Genomic DNA, 19905 nt, shown 5'->3' with positions numbered 1-19905 from the left:
AGCTGACTTCCATCCCTCTTTCTGTTTCCCTGATGACAACAAATAACTATAAGATCGTGAGTGTAATGAAGAAATAAACAGAAACATAAAAAAAAAAAAAAACAGAAAAAGAATGAAACACCTGCACTGACACTTTGCAAAATCGCCACATGGAAAAGACTATAACTATTATACAAACATTTCAAGCAGTACAGAGCTAACTTAAATTTCTGGGAACTTTTTATACAATGATAAGATTATTGTTTAACTTAATGATGTAATGAGTACTTATCTTACCCAGAACAATATGGCTCCTTTTTATTTAATGTGAAATGCTGTTAAAAACATCAAATGTGCACTAGTGTTCCATGAAGATGTATTTGATTCCTGACCTTTAATCTAGGAAAAATTTAAGGGAAGGGGTCCTGATATATGATCACGTGCATAGGGACAAACAGCAGCAAAGTAAGAACAATGTATTAATTATTGGGATTTGTCCTTTAATCATCCTCAAGAGATGATTAGAATCTATGAGAAAATAAATGAAAGGAATTATATATATAATTGAAGTGATGAAGCTTTTAATCTGGAGACTGGAAGCTGTCTGAAATGATCTGTGTTATTTTGTTGTTTAGATCAGTGATTCCTATACTTAGAGATGAGTAAATTTTAAGACAAAAATATATTCAAGTAACTGTCATTCAGTCATCCACCTTTTAATCTTAAAGGAGTAAATAGAAAAAAAAAAAAGAAAGAAAGAAACTTAAGGAATAAACCTAGGACAAAAGAGCATCAAAATTTGAATGAGTCCAGAGCCCTCACAAACATCTTTCAATCTGTTCTGATGTCATGCAGCAAATTTACATATATTTTAAATATTTTATGACACTAAAAAATATGGAAAACATATATTCTACAAAGGGTTACAACAATGATTAATAACAATCAAAATTTTGGTTTTATCAATACCCTTAGAAGTTACCTGGTGGTGGGACTTCCCTTGTGGTGCAGTGGTTAAGAATCCGCCTGCCAATGTAGGGGACAGGGGTTCGAGCCCTGGTCCAGGAAGATCCCACATGCCATGGAGCAACTAAGCCTGTGCACCACAATTACTGAAGCCTGCATGACACAACTACTGAGGCCACGTGCTGCAACTACTGAAACCCATGCACCTAGAGCCTGCTCCACAACAAGAGGAGCCACAGCGATGAGACGCGCACGCACAGCAACGAAGACCCAACGCAGCCAAAAATAAACCAAAATTAAAAATAAAAAAGAAGTTACCTGGTGGCAAATCAGGATCTGTGGGAGCAGCCTGCTGAATTCTTCTGGGTTTTACTGATGACTTTGTGTTCTCAGTAGTACTACAGTTGGTAGAATTAGAACCACAGCTTTCATGGTCATCCTATTTTTATTTTGAAGAAAGAAAAGTATCAGTCACCATTCAAGAATTTTAAAAAGTTTTGTTGAATGTATGCAAGTTACTAAAATGTGATAAAATAGACTCTTCAGGGGTTTTTTTTAGCTCTAAAAATCTATGTAACCAAAATTTTTCATAATTTGCATTCTTAAACACCATTTTAAAAGTAAGTAGTAGTTTAAAATCATAAATTGTCTATTTCTTTAGTTGGTATCAAAAGACACCACTTGATAATGTCAAAAAAAATCTTATATATGGTTTTAGCAAAAGAAGACAATTCAAAGGAAGCTTTTAAACATTTTCCATTTGAAAATGCAAAATAAATGGAAAGGGTCTTAATATTCCCCTATTTGTTTATATGTTAAGACCCTTACTATTTTTGTGAGTTAAATTAAGAATCCAAGCTGTCTTTTTAATCACCTTTAATGATTAATCTTAATCATCCTCAGAAATCTTGGCATCCTATTTAACACTGTTCACTGAATTGAATATTGTTCAGATTAGATATAAGGTTTAACTGGGTTTTGATATGGATAACATAAAAACTTCAAAAAAAATCATACATATTTTTGAAACCTATACAATGCAAATGAGTACTCTTTTCCTGACTTGATTCAACAAACATTTATATAATGCTTTTATGTGTTAATTGCTGGATTTACAAAAGCAAATTAGATATAATATCTGTTTGCAAAGATTTCAGAATCTATTTAAAACATATATAACCAGTCTACAAGAGTACTTTTTTGTTTGTTTTCAAGTAATAGGAACACAAAGAGTCATTCTATTTGGAAGAACTAGAGAGATGAGGCCCTTAAAACTGAGTGTAGAAATGTTTTAGGTTAAGATTGGAGGCTAAATAGGGAAACCTATAAACAGCACATGCAAGGATAATGATTAGTCAAAAAAAGCCACAGTATACAATGTTTAAGATGGGAGAACAATACCAGAAGCTAAAGGCATGTACTAGTTCAATAAAAATGAGGTCACATTAAGAACCACAGAGACGTTAACACTTAATTTGGTAATTAGGAGGAGGGTGCCAATAACCAAAGGAAAAAAAAAGGACATTTAGTAATTGCAGTAGAGGGACAGGAGTGGAAGAAGTAAAAGAGTAGTTCAAAGGGTGAATAACAAGTTAAAATGGAAAAAATAAACATAGATTGCTCTTTCAATAAGACGGATATTACAAGGAGGAAACAGATGAGGTAGTAGAATGAGGTAAAAGCATCTGACATCATCTTATTCCTTTTGGGGGGATAAAAGAGCACATTCTGCTTGAATGAGAGATGCATATGAGGAGGCAGAGATCAAACATCTCTCCAACACAAAGGGAAACAGATGGTGTACTGTGCACCATCAATTCATTAATCAATAATAAAACTATTTCATGCTTAAAAGAATCGTGATAAATTTAGTTTCTTTTATATATTTGAAGAGAAAATTTCAAGAACAAAAAGAAGGATACCCACTAAATTTACCATTCTAATAGGGTACTAGAGGCAAATAAGAACAATGATAGGCCCTCCTTTAAGACACAAAAATTCTTATTCACTACCACACTAAGAGGATTATACAATAATAAAAGATGAATCTTTTACAATATAGCATGGCTTCAGATGCTAGTGTGATATATTAGCAAAAGAAAAAATTTCTGTTTGAAACTTCATTACAACAAAAAGTTAAAAATTTACTGTAACAAACAATAAAGGAAATTTTTGCACGAACTTACGTTTAAGTTAATAAAAAACTTCACAGCATTTCATTCCACAAAACAGCTTCACTATTCAATCTTTATAATGACATCTTCTGTTATTTTGGGGGATGTTATAGTCTCCAAATACTAAAAGACTACTACTGTGAATAAGACCTTACTGTAATTACTTTTAGTTCAACTTAGATCCTTAAAAATGTCTGTAGTCATACACTTCTGCACAATGTTAACATTAAAAGCACACTATTAATTTTTGAAACATATGGTTGTCTCAAAAGCCCAGAAGTAAAACATATTCATTAAAGAGATGTGAAAAAGTTCCAAGTGAACTGCCAAAACTAGCATAATTATGAAAATATTTAACACTGAAACCATCTGAAATCACATACTGTATATAGATTATAGTGATGTCATAATAAACATTCCAGCCAAAATGCACTAAAACTACTGCAGTCCAATAAATCTGGCATACACGAGATGACAAACATTTTAAAGCAAAAGAAAGAACAAGTTATTTTATTTTTAAAAAGTTATTAGCAGCAAAAATGGGTAAAATGCATAGACTAAATATGAGTTTTCAAATAGTTTAAAAAAAGAACTGAATAAAGTTCCCTACAAACTACATTTTTTCACTTAAAAGAAAAACAAACTAAATAACTTCATTTGCTTAAACAAAAATTTTAATAAACTTGAAATTTCAGTGTGCCTTAAAAATGGGCATTAATCATGGTACCCATAGGAATATGTACTATGAAACAAACATTACCAAATGTGCAAACATTTCTTTCTTAATTCTGGTTAGGAAATTATGGTTGCATATGTATTATAATTAGAAAATAATCCTTTTGATAATTTTGACTTGTTTTCATTTCAATTACATTTTAATTGCATCAATTAAGTGAGCTTCCATTCAAATCCTGCCCCAACTGAATTAAATTTAAAAAAATAAAGCAAAACAACAATTATAATATTTACTATTAAAACTGGAATTACTTCCACCATTAGTTTGAGTTCATCATCTGCTTTTAACCAGTATGCATCACTTTGGACTATTACACATTTTAATTCATTGAAAGCCTCTAATTTCTAATAAAAGTAACTCTGTTCTCAAAAATACCAGTTAAAATGTTTTGAGATAATTTTTAACCCCAAACACATTACAGTTATATCTTTCTGATTTAGGATGCAATTTTTCCAAAATGTCTGGTAAGTAGATTTCATGGCAAAAGAATGTTGTCTCTTGGGGACCACATAGCTATTTCTGAAAATACTGCCCTTTGCTCCTCATGAAACAAGCAAGAATGTCATTTCCTTACAAAAGTTCCTAACAGTGAAAACATGGCAAACACTGTACGTAAACAGACCCATTACTTTCATAATGACTGATCATGGGATCATGTTACATACTTTTCACCTGAGCCCTCACAGGGCTAGTCAATTAAAACTGGAAAACCATCAACTCCCAGATTCACAATAGTATGAATAAGATTGAGGACAAAACTTAAAACAGGTGACTGAATCGTTCGAAGTCCTTGTTTAAAAACAAAGGTTAAAAGAAAGAGTTGAAGAAGGAGAAAACGAAAGACAGAGAAGCGATGTGCCTTATGCTCTTCAGCCTTGTGGCACCAAACTTGGCAAGCAGAGAAGGACTAAGGTTCACCTGGAAGTTCTGGTCACCAAAAGCTCCTGAACAGAGTGTGAGGGCCTTGGAAATGAATCGCTACAAAGCCCTTAGAGACATTCACCTCTATCCCCTCCAGAAGCAGGTATAACGGCAATAGATGCAATAAAGAATCTCTAAAGGTAACTCTACTTCGGAGAGTCAGAGAGCCAAGTCAAGTCAGCAACGCAGAGGTACAACTGGAGAGTGAGCCAGAAAAAACAAAACACTACCTTTTGTGGTAAAAATGGGAATCTCTGGAACCCCTCTACCCTGACAGCAATATTAATAAACTTAATTTTAGCCATAAAAAAAATGCCAAGCAACTCCAGTAAAGGAGTGTATGCCCCCAACCTCTTCACACATCAGCTTAAGCCCACAGAGGAGACTGCTTCCATCTTCTCTCCCATAAGAGTGAGGATAAGGGACTGCGATAGGCTGGGGAAGAAGAAAAGAGAGTTTATGCTCCCTTGCATTCTTTTACTTGAACCTCCCAAATGCAGGAATAATTAACCTGACAGGCCAAAGCTTAACATACAATAAGATGTATCAGGCTACATTTTAATAATGAAAGAGATCACTATACTAACTGTAAACACCTGTGTGATGGAGCCACTCTTCTATCCCTGAGATCCATGTTACTCAGTAACAGGACCAGAGCCATGTTTCCCAGATGATGCAATCACTAGCCATCTCTCCTCTGCCTTCTTTTCACACCCACAGCTAGCCACCTAACCCAGGATACTGCCCAGCCAGAGAACAATCAAACTATGCTGGTTATATAATAGCATCATATGTTAGAAAAAATTTGCTCTTCATTATTGCCTATGACATCCCTTTCCTTCGTATCAGTAGGTATATATCATATTGCCAACCTATCCTTCCCTGTTTTTAAACCACTGGATTGAAGTGGTTAGACCCACCCTTAGATCTGGAAGGTGAAATGGGCAGAAATTAAGGAATGAGAGAACAAAAGTATATACAGAGGCATTCTGGCCTAAGCCACATTCTACCATCTAATATTTACCAAAATTCACTGGGGGTGACTGGGTGTGTGAACCGATTAATAAAACTGCACTTTGTTTTCTTATATGTATAACTTCCCTCAAGGAACACCTGATTTTTTTTTTAAAAAAAAGTATGTGTCAGGCATTTTGAGAGAAAATAGGGAATACAAATAGATAGTACCCATATTCTGGTAGCTTTACTTTACCTACTTGAGGAACAATACTTATATGCATAAAAAGGTTAAGAGCAATTCAAGTTAGTCAGCTATTACATATGTCACACACACAAAAAAAAACAGTGAAATTTATTGAGCATTTATATGTGCCAGAACTTTAAGGAGGAGGAGGAAATTAGGGCTTAAGAGGTTCTAAGGTCAAAAAGATACGAAGTAAAAGAGCTGGGATGAATGCCCAGATACATCTGATAGAAAAGCCCCTAGCATTATTACTGATGAAAGACAGGAAAGCAGAGAGAAAGGGAAGAAAGAAGAATGGCAGGCAGAGAGGAAAAGAGACACACAGAAAAAAAACAATTTTTTTATGGCACTTACAATGGGTCATGTACTACTGACACTACATTCACATCTCTTAATTCTCTAAACAACTCTATGAAGTAGACACTATTCCCTATAAAAGAAGATCCCCATTTAAAGATGAGGACACGAGGCATAAAGAGATTAAATGGGTCAAAATCACACTACTACTAAATGGCACAATCTTACCTACATTGCTCTATTGCCTCCAGATGAGAGAAGGCCAACTAAACATAGAGTACTAAGCACCATATATTCTGAGATGGGAGAGATCACAGTGAGCTACAGTAGTCAGGAAAACATCACAAAGGACACGGTTTGAAAAGACTAGGCCCTGCAAACAAAAAAAGAGGGAGGTTGGGGCTTCCCTGGTGGCGCCAGTGGTTGAGAGTCCGCCTGCCGATGCAGGGGACACGGGTTTGTGCCCCGGTCCGGGAAGATCCCACATGCTGCCAAGAGGCTAGGCCCATGAGCCATGGCCGCTGAGCCTGCACGTCCGGAGCCTTGCTCCACAATGGGAGAGGCCACAACAGTGAGAGGCCCACGTACCACAAAAAAATAATAATAATAAAAAATCAAAAATAAAACTACCATATAATCTAGCAATTTCAATACTGAGTATTTGCCTGAAGAAAACAAAAACACTAATTTGAAAAGATATATGCACTCCAATATTAACTGGAGCATTATTCACAATAGCCAAGATATGGAAGCAACCTAAATGTCTATCGATAGATGAATGGATAAAGCAAATGTGGTGTGTGTGAGTGTGTGTGTGTGTGTACACACACACACACACACGCACAGTGGAATATTACTCAGCCATAAAAAATGAAATCTTGCCACTTGCAATCACATGGATGGATCTAGAGTGTATGACACAAGTGAAATAAGTCAGACAAAGAAAACAAATACCACATGATCCCACTTATATGTGGAATCTAAAAAAACAAAACAAAACCTAAACAGACTCATAGATACTGAGAACAAATGGGTGGTTGCCAAAGGGGAGGAAGGTGAGGGGTCGGGCAAAATAGGTGAAGGGGATTAAGAGGTACAAACCCTCAGTTATAAAATAAATAAGCCATGGGGATGTAATATGCATCATAAAGAATATGGTCAGTAGTTCTGTAATAACTTTGTATGGGGACAGATCAACACTAAACTTATAGTGATGATCATTTCCTAATGTATACAATTATCAAATCACTGTGTAGTACACCTAGAACTAACATAATGTTGTATGTCAACTATATTTCGATAAAAAATAAATAAAATAAAACAGCCACAGACAATACTTAGCTGTGTTTCAAAATACCCTTACTTATAAAAACAGGCAGTAGGCCCATGGGCCATAGTTTCATGACTCCCGCTTTAAAACATTTGCCTTAATAAAAACGTACAGGATAAACAATTACTCAACCTGAAATTGCTCTGTAACCCAGTGTTTTCATTGTTTTATAAGGCAAAAAACATCATACCACAAATATATCTAAATTACGAGGGAATCTTATAAAATAGCCCAGGGGGAAAAGCATAAAATTTTTGCTTGGCTATAGTACTGCCAAGAAGACAAGACATTTCTACTGTTACCCCTTTAATTTCTAATGAAACAATAAAGCTTTAATAAGAGAAAGGAAAGTAATTTTCAGTAAGAAAATAGGCTGAAGAAGATTCGACAGACCCAAGGAAAAGAAAAATATAACAGTTCCGGAAAAAAAAAAATATCAAAACAGCACATTCTAAACATATGCAAAAGTAAAAGTTAAATGTGGGGCTTCCCTGGTGGCGCAGTGGTTGGGAGTCCGCCTGCCGATTCAAGGAACACAGGTTCGTGCCCCGGTCCGGGAAGATCCCACATGCCGCGGAGCAGCTGGGCCCGTGAGCCATGGCCACTGAGCCTGCGCGTCCGGAGCCTGTGCTCCGCAATGGGAGAAGCCACAACAGTGAGAGGCCCGCATACCGCAAAAAAAAAAAAAAAAAAAAATTGGCCAACATGATTAAGAAAATAAGATCTAAAACTAACTTGGGGAAAAAGATACATAAGTGTGGGGAAAAAACTAGAAACATCTTCTAATCATATATAAATCCAAAAACAGAGAAACCCAGGAGCATTCAGTACATAAGAAGAAAAGAATACATTTCAAGGTAAATTTTCAGTAAAACACAGTAGAATTTTCTCAATAGTACTATGAATACATCTCAATAATACTAATGAAGCCAACTGAGATTTTAAGTAACTGAAGTAAAAGTTAAAAGAATTAAATTAGAACTAGAACAATAGTAAGAATTTTAAAATTTAATAATAGCTAAGTATTCAGATTATAATGATTCATTTCACTTTAGCTATGAAGGGGACTTTGGCTGTAGAGCTATAGTATGAGTGTGCTGTTTTAAAAAAAAAAAAGGAAAAAAACCTCAAGAGCCATGATGCTTACTATATCTCTGTTTAAATAAGAACACTTGTTTATTTTGTAGTTGAAATCCCCTAACATCTATTCTATACTTGAGTATCCATTCATATTCACAGATACTTTAAACAATAGTTAAGTAAAGATCTAAATACTTTAACTGTTATAAGACAACAATATATTCTTATCTATTAAGAAATTAAAATTTATATATATAATAAACTTATTTTTCAGAAAACATACTCTTTAACAGTTTAAAGTTTGTCTCATTCAAAAATAAGAAAAGAATAACAATATTTTGTTTCTTAAAGGTATATCCAATCTCTTACTGGATTTTCTTTGATGCACTGGAAAATCCTCTGTTAATCTGAACTACTTAATAGGACCCTAAATAACATTTTCCCCCTTTTTCTTGGCATTGCATTTGCACTGTAAATATTAGAAACATTTTACTTATAGTCAACAATGATAATTCCTATCTTCCTTATAAAACAAATGCAATTCAGAGGTAAATAATGGTTCTACTAAATAAGATAACTAAAGCTGAGAATGAGCTCTAACTTGGAGGGAAGTTTATATTTGGACAAGTTGAGGCAAACAGTAAAACATGCCTGAGCTAAACAGTGCAACAATGTTGGAGGTGCGAGCCTAGTCTTCAGGAATAGTTCAACAACTAAGGAGTGCTGATCATCATCAGTACCTCTGTGTATGCAGATGTACAGAATAACCATCAACACCAAACAAGATTCACTCCTTAAAATTAATTTATTTTTGGACAATGTGGGCAAATTTAATTCTTCACCAATAAGATGGCAACTATGACTATTATAGTATTTACAATCATCTTAAACTGGAAAGCCAAAAATTAAGATTTCCTAGGACTACTAACAGATGACTATAGAACTTTGAAAGAATAGTTCAATTAGAGTGGTAAGGGAAGAAGCCATATTACAGTGAGTTAATGAATAAGTGGATGTTGTGTAACATGAGACAGGAAAAGACTCCATTAGGTCTAGACATGAAAAAAAAGAGCCTGGAAATAATAAAGTAGAACGAAGGTGGTAAAGGGTCAAAAGAAAGAAAGCACCTGCTATATTCAGGATACTCTGCACAGTGCACAGGAGATAAAAGTTGTTAACAGTGGGAAAAGAAAGAGTCCTTGACTTCAGAATATTTATTATTTATAACGGAGTATTTTTAAAAGCAAACAAGACGTAAGCTGTAAAATAATATTGAGAGTAATTAATTATTACGGGTATAGCAATGCAAGAGCTTTATATTCATTGTTCATAATCATCACAAACATCCTATAAGATATTGTTATTCTCATTTAACAAATAAGAAAAATAAAGTTCAAAATTTTTTGACAAATAATATTAGAGAGTTTGTTAACAAAGTGTTTAAAGAGTTCATAGAAGAAGCAATTACTTTAAGCTATTTATATTGCTCTTACTAAGATCTTTTCATCTTCTAACTGCTGGCCATCTTTCTCTCATTCCAAGTCTTGCTATTATTCTCTTTTGAAAACAAAGTAGACACAGCTGCTATTAGAAAAGCCCAACCATAAGCAGATAAGCAGAAATAACCCCAAAGGTTAAATCCAGAAGTCAGAGTTTTTAAGCAAAGAAAGTAGCAAAGACTTTTTCAAACAAACAAAAGCTGAAAGAGTCTGTAGATATGAAATGCACTACAAAAACTATTTTTAGAAGTTCTTTAAGCTGAAGTAAAATGCTGCTACATTAAAATCTTTGATCTGCATACAGGAATGAGAAGTCCGGAAATAACTATGTGGGTAAATAGAACAGACACTTTTTGTTTTTTAATTTCTTAAAAATCAATTAATTGTTCAAAGCAATCATAACTATGATGATGATGAAGACAATGATGATGATGATGTAGTCCTGGGGTCCGTAACATATATATAAGAGTTATAACAACACTGGCACAAATGATGACAGGGTATAAAGAGAATCATACTGTTGTAAGCATACTAAAGGAGAATACTTAAATTATCCATTAAGTAGTATATTATTATTCGAAAGTAGACAATGATAAGTTAAGCATGCATACTGCCAACCCTAGAACAACCACAAAATAAGAAAATGAAGAGTTATAGCAAAAGGCCAATAATGAAAATAAAATGGAATGCTAAAATATACTCAACTAATCAAAAAAAAGGCAGGAAAAAAGAAAAAAGGAAGAAAAATTAAATGGGACAAATAGTAAACAAACAAAAAATTAGACTTAAACCTGAACATACAGAAAATTTCATAAAATGTGAATAATCTAAAACACTACAATTAATAGGCAGAAATTGTTATTCAGACTAGTAAAACCCAATTATAACCTGACTATAGAAAACTAAGATCAGATATAGGCTCGGTACAGTTTCTAAAGATAAGATATCCGAAGTTTCAAAAAGAAAATCAAGGCAAAAATGAACCAATTCAAGAAAAAATTCAAGAAAAAAGAAATTCAAGAAAATTCAAGAAAATTCAAGAAAATTCAAGAAAAAAGAAAATTAGCAGCACCTAATAATCAAAACAAAAATCAGAGAACCATTGCATTTTATGGATTAAAAGGGAACCTATAGACCTTGTGAACCAAACAGAAATAAAAAACTAGAAGCTGCAGTCTCTGCTCTTCATTATCTTTACTTCCAGATAACACATTGAGATGACTTAATGCTAACAGGGGGAAAAAGAGCTTGCAACTATCAGCAAGTTGCAAAGTCTCAAACCTGCTTTTTTCTTCCCCCCAGCATTCAGACATATAAATTATAGTGTCCACAGCATTGAGCACTATAATTAAGGTTGTACTGGCACTTCTATTACAACCTCATATTTTCATTCATTCATAACATTCTTAGAAAGTCCTTCCTGAAACTAAAAGCCTTCCTTTCTTATCTCAATCCCAATTTTTCTTCTTCCTAAATTAGAAGACCTGTGAGAGAATAAAAATACCTCTTACAGCTGAAAAAAGAAAATAAAAGTCTTCCCAAGGATAAAACAAATACAACAGAACCCCCCAAAAACATTCAGAATGGCAAACAAGAATTAAAACTTCCTTAATGTTAAAAAAAATGGTCAAACCAAAAAATCCACCTTACGCCAAGTTTGGTTTTCATGTGGCACAAATTTCAAGCTTATACGTGACATAATAAAAGATTCTACAGTTTAAATATATATATTTTAAGAACTCGATCTTTATAACACATAGCTATTTTCCAAAACAGCTTAACTAAAAAGAGTGTTCTTTCTACTACTTCTGATTAGGAGGTTTTAGACAAAGGTAGAAGTTCAAGAAACCATGATTTCTTCTGTTCCTGAATTTTTAAGGCATAGAATACAGTTTGAAACACATTTATCTTCATCTTCATTCATCCACAAGTTATTTGTGGATGGTTCCTGGTTTTCGGTTTTTTATTTCCTTTTCAATAATGTTTTTAAATTACTCAAGTTATTTCAGCTCAAAAACAAACCTAACTCTAAAGCAAAGTATTTTACCATCTGGTGGTTCTAAGACTACAAGACATTTCTATGCTAAAATTAAAATCATAAGCTACTCATGATATAATATTTTTTCCTTAAAACATTCAAGAGAGGAGAAAGGTTTTGTCCTCCCATTAACCACTATATCCTCAGTATTTAGTACAGTACTATGGCACTTGATAACGATTTGCTGAATGAACTTTTCAACGCTTCCTTCAAATAAAGGAAAATATACTAAAATGATAATTTTAGTTATCACCCAGCCAATGACTTAGTTCCATCTAGGCCCCATCACTTTTCTCCTAGAATATGGCAAAATGAGCTTAACTAATTATCTGAAATCACCTCCTCCAATCTATTCCTCAACTTTGAAAAGCCTGTCAACTTCCTAAATTACAAACTCAATCAAGTTGCTTGCTAGCTTAAAATAATTCAGTGGCTCCCTACTCTCAACTCTCTACACAAGGGTCCTCAAAGTTTCTGATTTCAGGACATTTCACCCTCTTAAAAATTACTGAGAGCGCCAATGACCTTTTGTATAAATGGGTTACATCTACCCATATTTACCATAGGAGAAATAAAAAAGGAGAAAAAAGTTTAAATATATGCTTTTAAAAATAAGAAATCCATCACATTAACATAATTATAAACAAATTATAAAACTTTAAGTTTTTGCTTTTTATGAAAAATAGCTATATTTTCCAAAACAAAAAGAAAACTGGTAAAAATAATGGAATTATTTTATTTTACATTTTAAAAAATCTGGCCTAATAGAAAACAGTTGGATTCTCATATTTACTTCTGCCTTCAATCTACCACAGTGTCATACATCAGGTAGCCTCTGGAAAATTCCACTCTACATTCATAAGAGAATGATGATGAAAAAAGTAAATCATGACCTAGCGGTCTTCAGATCACACTTTGAGAACCACTGGAGTACAGTAAACTTCAAACCCTCTTATGAATTGCACATAAGTTTATGATCTGAGAGACTCAGATTTGAGTCTCACTACCCACAGTGTAGCACAGAGAGACAACAAGATAAATATGAAAGATTAGGGATACGAAGGACAGACTGAGAAGTTGTAACGTGTGTAAAACAAGTTTCAGAAGGCAAAAATAGAAAGAATAAGACAGAATTAATATTCAGAGAGATAAAGATTTTTCAGAAGTTATCAAAAACATAAATCCATAGATATAGGAAACACAATAAATCTTAAAAAAGATAACAAAAAAGAAATTCACTCCTAGAGTCATGATCATGAAACAGAAGAACAGCAAAGACATTTGAAAAAGAAGATCTTAACTACAACTAAGGAAAAAAAAAAGACACGTTTTACAATAAAATGGTAACACCACTAATATATAAAAATCTCAACAGCAAAAACAGAACCAATTCAATAGTGGAGTTAATATTTTCAAAGCACTGGGAGAAAATATCCACCAACCTGATGCAACCAAATAAACTACCAATGAGAGAGACTACAATAAAGATTTTTTTAGACAATGAAAATTGAATGTTTACCACTAAGAGAATCTCTTGTAATATTTTTTAGAGTACTTCATAAAGGTGGAAATTAAACCCAGAAAGAAGTGAGATGCTAAAAACAGCAAACCAAGAAAACTGATAAACAGGCAAATAAGATCAAAGAAGTATTCATTACACAAAGAATAATAACAACAGCAGTTAATTTGGGAGGTATAAAAGTAAAATGAAACTAAAATTCTGGATAATAACAGCATATAAGATGGAAAGAAGATAATAAGTTAAAGCCTTCTGAGATCCTCAAAACTGATTAACAGGAAGGAGTAAACTTAGTATAACAACAATTTAAAGTTTAGGTATACATAGTAAAAATTTCACAGTAATCACTACTAAAAGGACAAAAATAGAAGTATAACTTTAAAACCAATGGAATACACAAAACTGAATCTAAAAAGCACAATCAATCCAAATAATATAGAAAAAAGGAAAGTTGCATTAAAAAGGAGAGAAATATAGAAAACATAAAATAAGACAGTGAAAGAAATCCAACTATTTAAAAGCAATGGAAAAATATCAGAGTGAAAAGAAAACAAATGTGTCAATCTAAACATGTTCATATATGTTGAAAGTAAAAAAAGAAAGCCAGATGTACAAAACAAATGGGGAAGATCATAAATAAATCCCCAAAAAAGAGCTAATACTAAAAGAGGTGAAAAAAATTAAGAAAATCACCAAAACCCTAATGAGAAAACAATAAGGGACACAAAACACCTCACAAAAAAGGGAAATAACTAAAATACACAGGCAAAGTTCAACTTCCATAGTCATCAGACAAATAAAAATTAAAACAACAAACCAACACTGTTCACATCATCAAATCTCAAAAATGCTTTTTTCCTTTAATATGATACACATTGTTCATAAAGATTTGGTAAAATGTACACTTCCAATCAGCTGATGGAAGAGCTAACTAATAAAACCCTCTGTAAAGCAATTTGGCAATATCTGTTCCAAAAACAAGCTTTTAAATAATATCCTTTGACTCAGGAATTCTACTTCTGGAGATTTACCCTAAAGACAAAATCCTGAAAATTGAAAAAGCACTGTGCGCCAAACAGTTACTACAATCAAATTTCTACTACTAAAAAATTCATATTTCTAATACTGAAAAATTATATACCCTGATATAGTCGTTCCTCAATATCCATGGGGCATTGCTTCTAGGACCCCTGTGGATAACAAACTACGTAGATATTCAAGTCCCTTATATAAAATGGTGTAGTATTTGCATATGACCTACTCACACATCCTCCCATACACTTTAAATCATCTGGATTATTTATCATACCTAATACAATGTAAATGCTATGTAAACAAAGTTGCTGGTGCAGGGCAAATTCAAGATTTGCTTTCTGGAACTTTCTGGAATTTTTTTCCTGAGAAATGCAATAGAAAACTGAAAGTATTTGTATTTAATTTCTGATTACCTTAATTGAATTTTTTTGGTAGATTTGCCTCTATCAACAAATTTGTTTATGTGAATATTAAACTTATTCGAAGTTCTCTAGAGAGTATGGGAAAGCCAGAAGCAACACATAAATTTTGTGCAATTCATCCAAGCGGATAACTATATAAATAATGAAGAATTGAATTTTTCTATGGATTTTTATAAGGACAAAAGACATTTTTAAAAATTGCTTATACTAAGCTTGAAGTAAAGGATATTCTAGTTTACCAATATATTAATGGAAATTGAGCATCTAGACTTTATTGATAAGATAATGAAAATGGTGCTCAGGAAAATCATTCTCATCTATTACCCATGTCCATGAATGAACTGCTTACTATATTTATATAGATGCTATAGCAATCAAGACAGTGTGAGTCTGAGGAACTACAAATGATTCAGGGTAGCTGAAATATGAGAGAAAAGCAAGTGATTCCAGAGGTCAGGCTGAAAAATTGAGAAGAACTGTGAAAGCAAAAGGACGGTAGCCATTAAGAAATTTTAAGCACAGTAGTACCAATCCAGTTTACATTTTAGAAGTATCATGCCCAGAGGCAGTGTAAAAAAAAAGGTTTGGAGAGAAGTACCAATGAAGACTGAAAAGAAATATTCAAGAGATAATGTAACAGTAGAATCCAGAGTTGGATGAAAGTTAAGCATGTTGTCAGGGTTTCTAGTTTGGATTAAAGGTAAAAAGTGGAATTTTTCACTGAAATAGGAAATATATAAGGAGGAACAGATTTGAGGTTTAAGATAAATTCAGTTTGGAACATTCTATGAGACATATAAGTGAAGGTCCATTTTGCTCTTGGTGTTGGAGCTCAGGGGCAAAAAAAACGACTGGACCCTAAAATAGCATTTTATGAATAAATAGCATATAGTGATAACTAAATCCACTAGGAATAAAATTACCCAAGGAGAGACAAGGACTAAAGTAATGAAAGCCTGGGAAACTCCAATTAAAAATCTGGCAAAAAAAAAAAAATCTGGGATGGGTAGCAGAAATGAAGTCACAAGAGGAGCCAGAGAAAGGGTGCCAGAGAGACAGAAAAAGAACCATCACATGTAACTGAGTGAGGATTGAAAAAGATAAATGAAAAGTGTCCACTGGATTTTGCAAAAATGATGTTCCTAATGACCTCTGCCAAAGTGTTTACACAGATTCAGTGAAGAGGTATAAATATTAACTTGTAAATTTAAAAGGGATGGAAGAGCATATAGATTGGAAACAAACAAAACTCTCTCTACCTGTAGATGACATGATTATCTAGATAAGAAATCCCAAGAAATCTACTAAAAAAACCTCCTGTAATTAACAAATGAAACAAAGTTGCAGAACACAAGATCAATACACAAAAATCAATTGCATAACAATGAATAACTGGAAACCAAAATCAAAACCACAATAACATTTATAAATGCTCCAAAGAAAATAAAATATTTAGGTATAAATCTAATAAAACATATATAGGATCTACATGCTGGAAAAACATAATGCTGATGAAAGAAATCAAAGAAAATCTAAATAATTGGAGAGACACACTGTGCTCATGGATTGGAAGACAATATGGTAAAGATGTCAATTCTCCCCAAACTGACCTATACGTTTAAGGCAATTTCTGGCAAATCCTAGCAAGGTTTTTCTAAACAAGCTTATTCTAAAATTTACCTGGAAAGAAGACTATTTCAAATAGCCAGAAACAATTTTGAAGAAGAATAAAGTAGGAGGATGCATTCTTCCCAATGCTAACTAAGCCTTACTATATAGCTACAGTAATCAAGACAGTGTGATATTGACACAAGGATAGATATATTAATCAAAGGGACAGAATAGGGAACCTAGAAACAGACTCACATAAACATGCCCAACTGATTTTTGACAAAATGCAAAAGCAATTCAATGGAGGAGGTGCAATCTTTTCAACAAATGGTACTGAAACAAGTGAACATCACAGGCAAAAAGATGAATTTCAAACTAAACCTCATACCTTATATTAAAATTAACTCAAAATGGATCACAGATTTAAATGTAAAACTATAAAACTTTTAGGAAAAAACACATAAGAACTTTATGATCTTTGGCTAGGCAAAGAATTCTTAGATCTGACACTGAAACCACAATGCATAAAAGGAAAAATTAATAAACTGGACCTAATCAAAACAGAAACCTTTCACTCTGTAAAAGGCCTTGGTAAGAGCATGAAAAGACAAATTACAAATTGAAGCTATTTGTGAACCACATATCTGACAGACAGATCTTATGTCTAGAATATATAAAGTACTCTCAAAATCAGAAAATGAGCATAAGACAAGAACAGATATTTCACTAATACATGTGGCAAATAAGCATATGAAAAGGTGTTCAACATCATTATCCATATGGAAAATGCCAATTAAAACCACAATGAGACATCACTACATATTTATCAGAATGGCTAAAATTAAAAATAGTGACAATACCAAACGCTAGTGATGATACAAAAAAAACTGGATCACTCATACACTGCTCATAGGAATGAATAGTGGGTATAGCCACTCTGGAAATTAGTTTAGCAATCATTTTTAAAAATAAAAATGAAATTACCATAGGACCCAACAATAGCATCCTTGGGCATTTATCCAAGAAAAATAAAAACTTATGTAGGCATAGAAATCTGTACATAAATGTTCACAGTAGCTTTATTTGTAATACCAAAACCTAGAAACTACCAAAAGGTTGGTCAATGGGTGAATGGTTAAACAATCCATGGTATAAATATATCCATACAGGGCTTCCCTGGTGGCGCAGTGGTTGAGAGTCCGCCTACTGATGCAGGTGATGCGGGTTCGTGCCCCGGTCCAGGAGGATCCCACATGCCACGGAGCGGCTGGGCCCATGAGCCGTGGCCACTGAGCCTGCACATCCGGAGCCTGTGCTCCACGACAGGAGAGGCCACAGCAGTGAGAGGCCCGCGTATCACAAAAAAGTATATATATATATATATCCATACAGTAGAATACTACTCAGTAATGAAAAGGAACAAACCATTGATACACATACCAACTTGGCTGAACTTCGAGGGATTTATATTAAGTGAAAAAATCTGTGCTCAAAATATTACATACTGTATGATTCCATTTATATTTGTTATTTTTGAAATAAAATTATATAAAATGAGGACAGGTTAGTGGTTGCCAGGGATCAGGAGGTAGGGAAAGTGATAGTACAGTTAAAAGGAGTAGCACAAGGAAGCCTTGTTATGGTGATATACTTTTATATCTCGATCATGGTGGCGGTGGTTTCACAAAACTACGCATGATGAAACACAAAAACAAAACGAAAAGGCAGCCAAACAACTGTATTTGCAAACAATATATCCGATAAAGGGTTAATACCCAAAACATACAAAGAATTTATGTAACGCAATATCAAAAACAACAAACCCAATTAAAAAAATAGGCAGAGGACCTGAACAGTCATTTTTCCAAAGAAGATATAAAGATTGCCAACAGACACATGAAGGAATGCTCAACATCATTAATCATCAGGGGAATGAAATTATCAAAACCACAATGAGATATCACCTCACACCTGTCAGAACGGCTATTATCAAAAAGACAACAAATAACATGAGTTGGTAAGGATGTGGAGAAAAGGGAAACCTCATGTACAGTTGCTGGGAATGTTAGTTGGTACAGCCACCATGGAAAATAAGGAAGTTCCTCAAAAAATTAAACTACCATATGATCCAGGAATCCCACTTTTCCAAAGAAAACAAAACACTAATTTGAAAGGATATATGCACCACTATGTTCATTGCAGCATTATTTACAACAACCAAAATATGGAAGCAACCTAAGTGTCCATCAATAAATGAATGGAGAAAATGTAGTATATACACACATACACAAAATGAAATAGTACTCAGCCATAAAAAAGAATGAAATCCTGCCACATGCAACACCATGGATGGACCTAGAGGGCATTATGCTAAATGAATAAATCAGAGAAACAAATACCATATGGTTTCACTTATATGTGGAATTCAAAAACAAAACAAATTAACAAAGATAACAAAATTGAAACAGACGCATAGATACAGAGAACAAGCAGGTGACTGCCAGAGGGGAAGGGTGTGGGAGAAAGAATGAAGGTGAGGCAGATTAAGAGGTACAAATTTCCAGTTATAAAATAAATAAATCAAGGGGATATAATGTACAGCCTAGGGAACATAGGCAGTAATACTGTAACAATTTGTATGGTGACAGTAACTAGACTCACCCTGTGATCATTCTGTAATATACAAAAATATAGAATCACTATGTTGCCCACCTGAAAGTAATATAATAAGTTAATTATACTTCAATTAAAAATAATTAAATTTTAAAAAGAAAAATACATATGAAAGTAAATATAAATCTCACTGGTAAAGGTAAATATACAGTAAATGCAGTAGATTAATTACTTATAAAGCTATGATGTGTGAAGGTTAAAAGACAAAAGCAGTAAAAAGAACTATAACTACAATAATTAGTTGAGGGATACACAAGATAAAAAGATGTAAAATGTGACATCAAAAACATAACACATTGTGGAGGATAAAAATGTAGAGCTTTAGAATGCATTCAAACACATGTTGTTATCAACTTAAAATAGGCTGTTATAAACATATGCTGTTATATATAAGCATCATGGTAACCACAAAGCAAAAACCTAC

The 19905-nt window shown here is 33.4% G+C and overlaps 1 protein-coding gene across 9 annotated transcripts in view; it reads right to left on the bottom strand.

The window, feature by feature from the left end:
• The window catches only part of VPS13B (vacuolar protein sorting 13 homolog B), an 808377-nt gene that overhangs the window by 767873 nt on the left and 20599 nt on the right, over positions 1-19905 (bottom strand). For all 9 annotated transcript variants that reach the window (XR_014326885.1, XM_082859134.1, XM_082859132.1 and 6 more), the window contains exon 4: positions 1264-1384. Coding sequence is in view for 8 of the 9 variants with exons in the window: in XM_082859134.1 (XP_082715260.1) it covers positions 1264-1384 (121 nt within the window). In the remaining variant the exon portion in view is untranslated. The remainder of the gene's footprint in view (positions 1-1263; positions 1385-19905) is intronic.

The sequence above is a fragment of the Leucopleurus acutus genome, assembly GCF_964270905.1.
Source record: "Leucopleurus acutus genome assembly, chromosome: 17".
NCBI lineage: Eukaryota > Metazoa > Chordata > Mammalia > Artiodactyla > Delphinidae > Leucopleurus > Leucopleurus acutus.
This window is presented reverse-complemented; position numbering and strand designations above follow the sequence as displayed.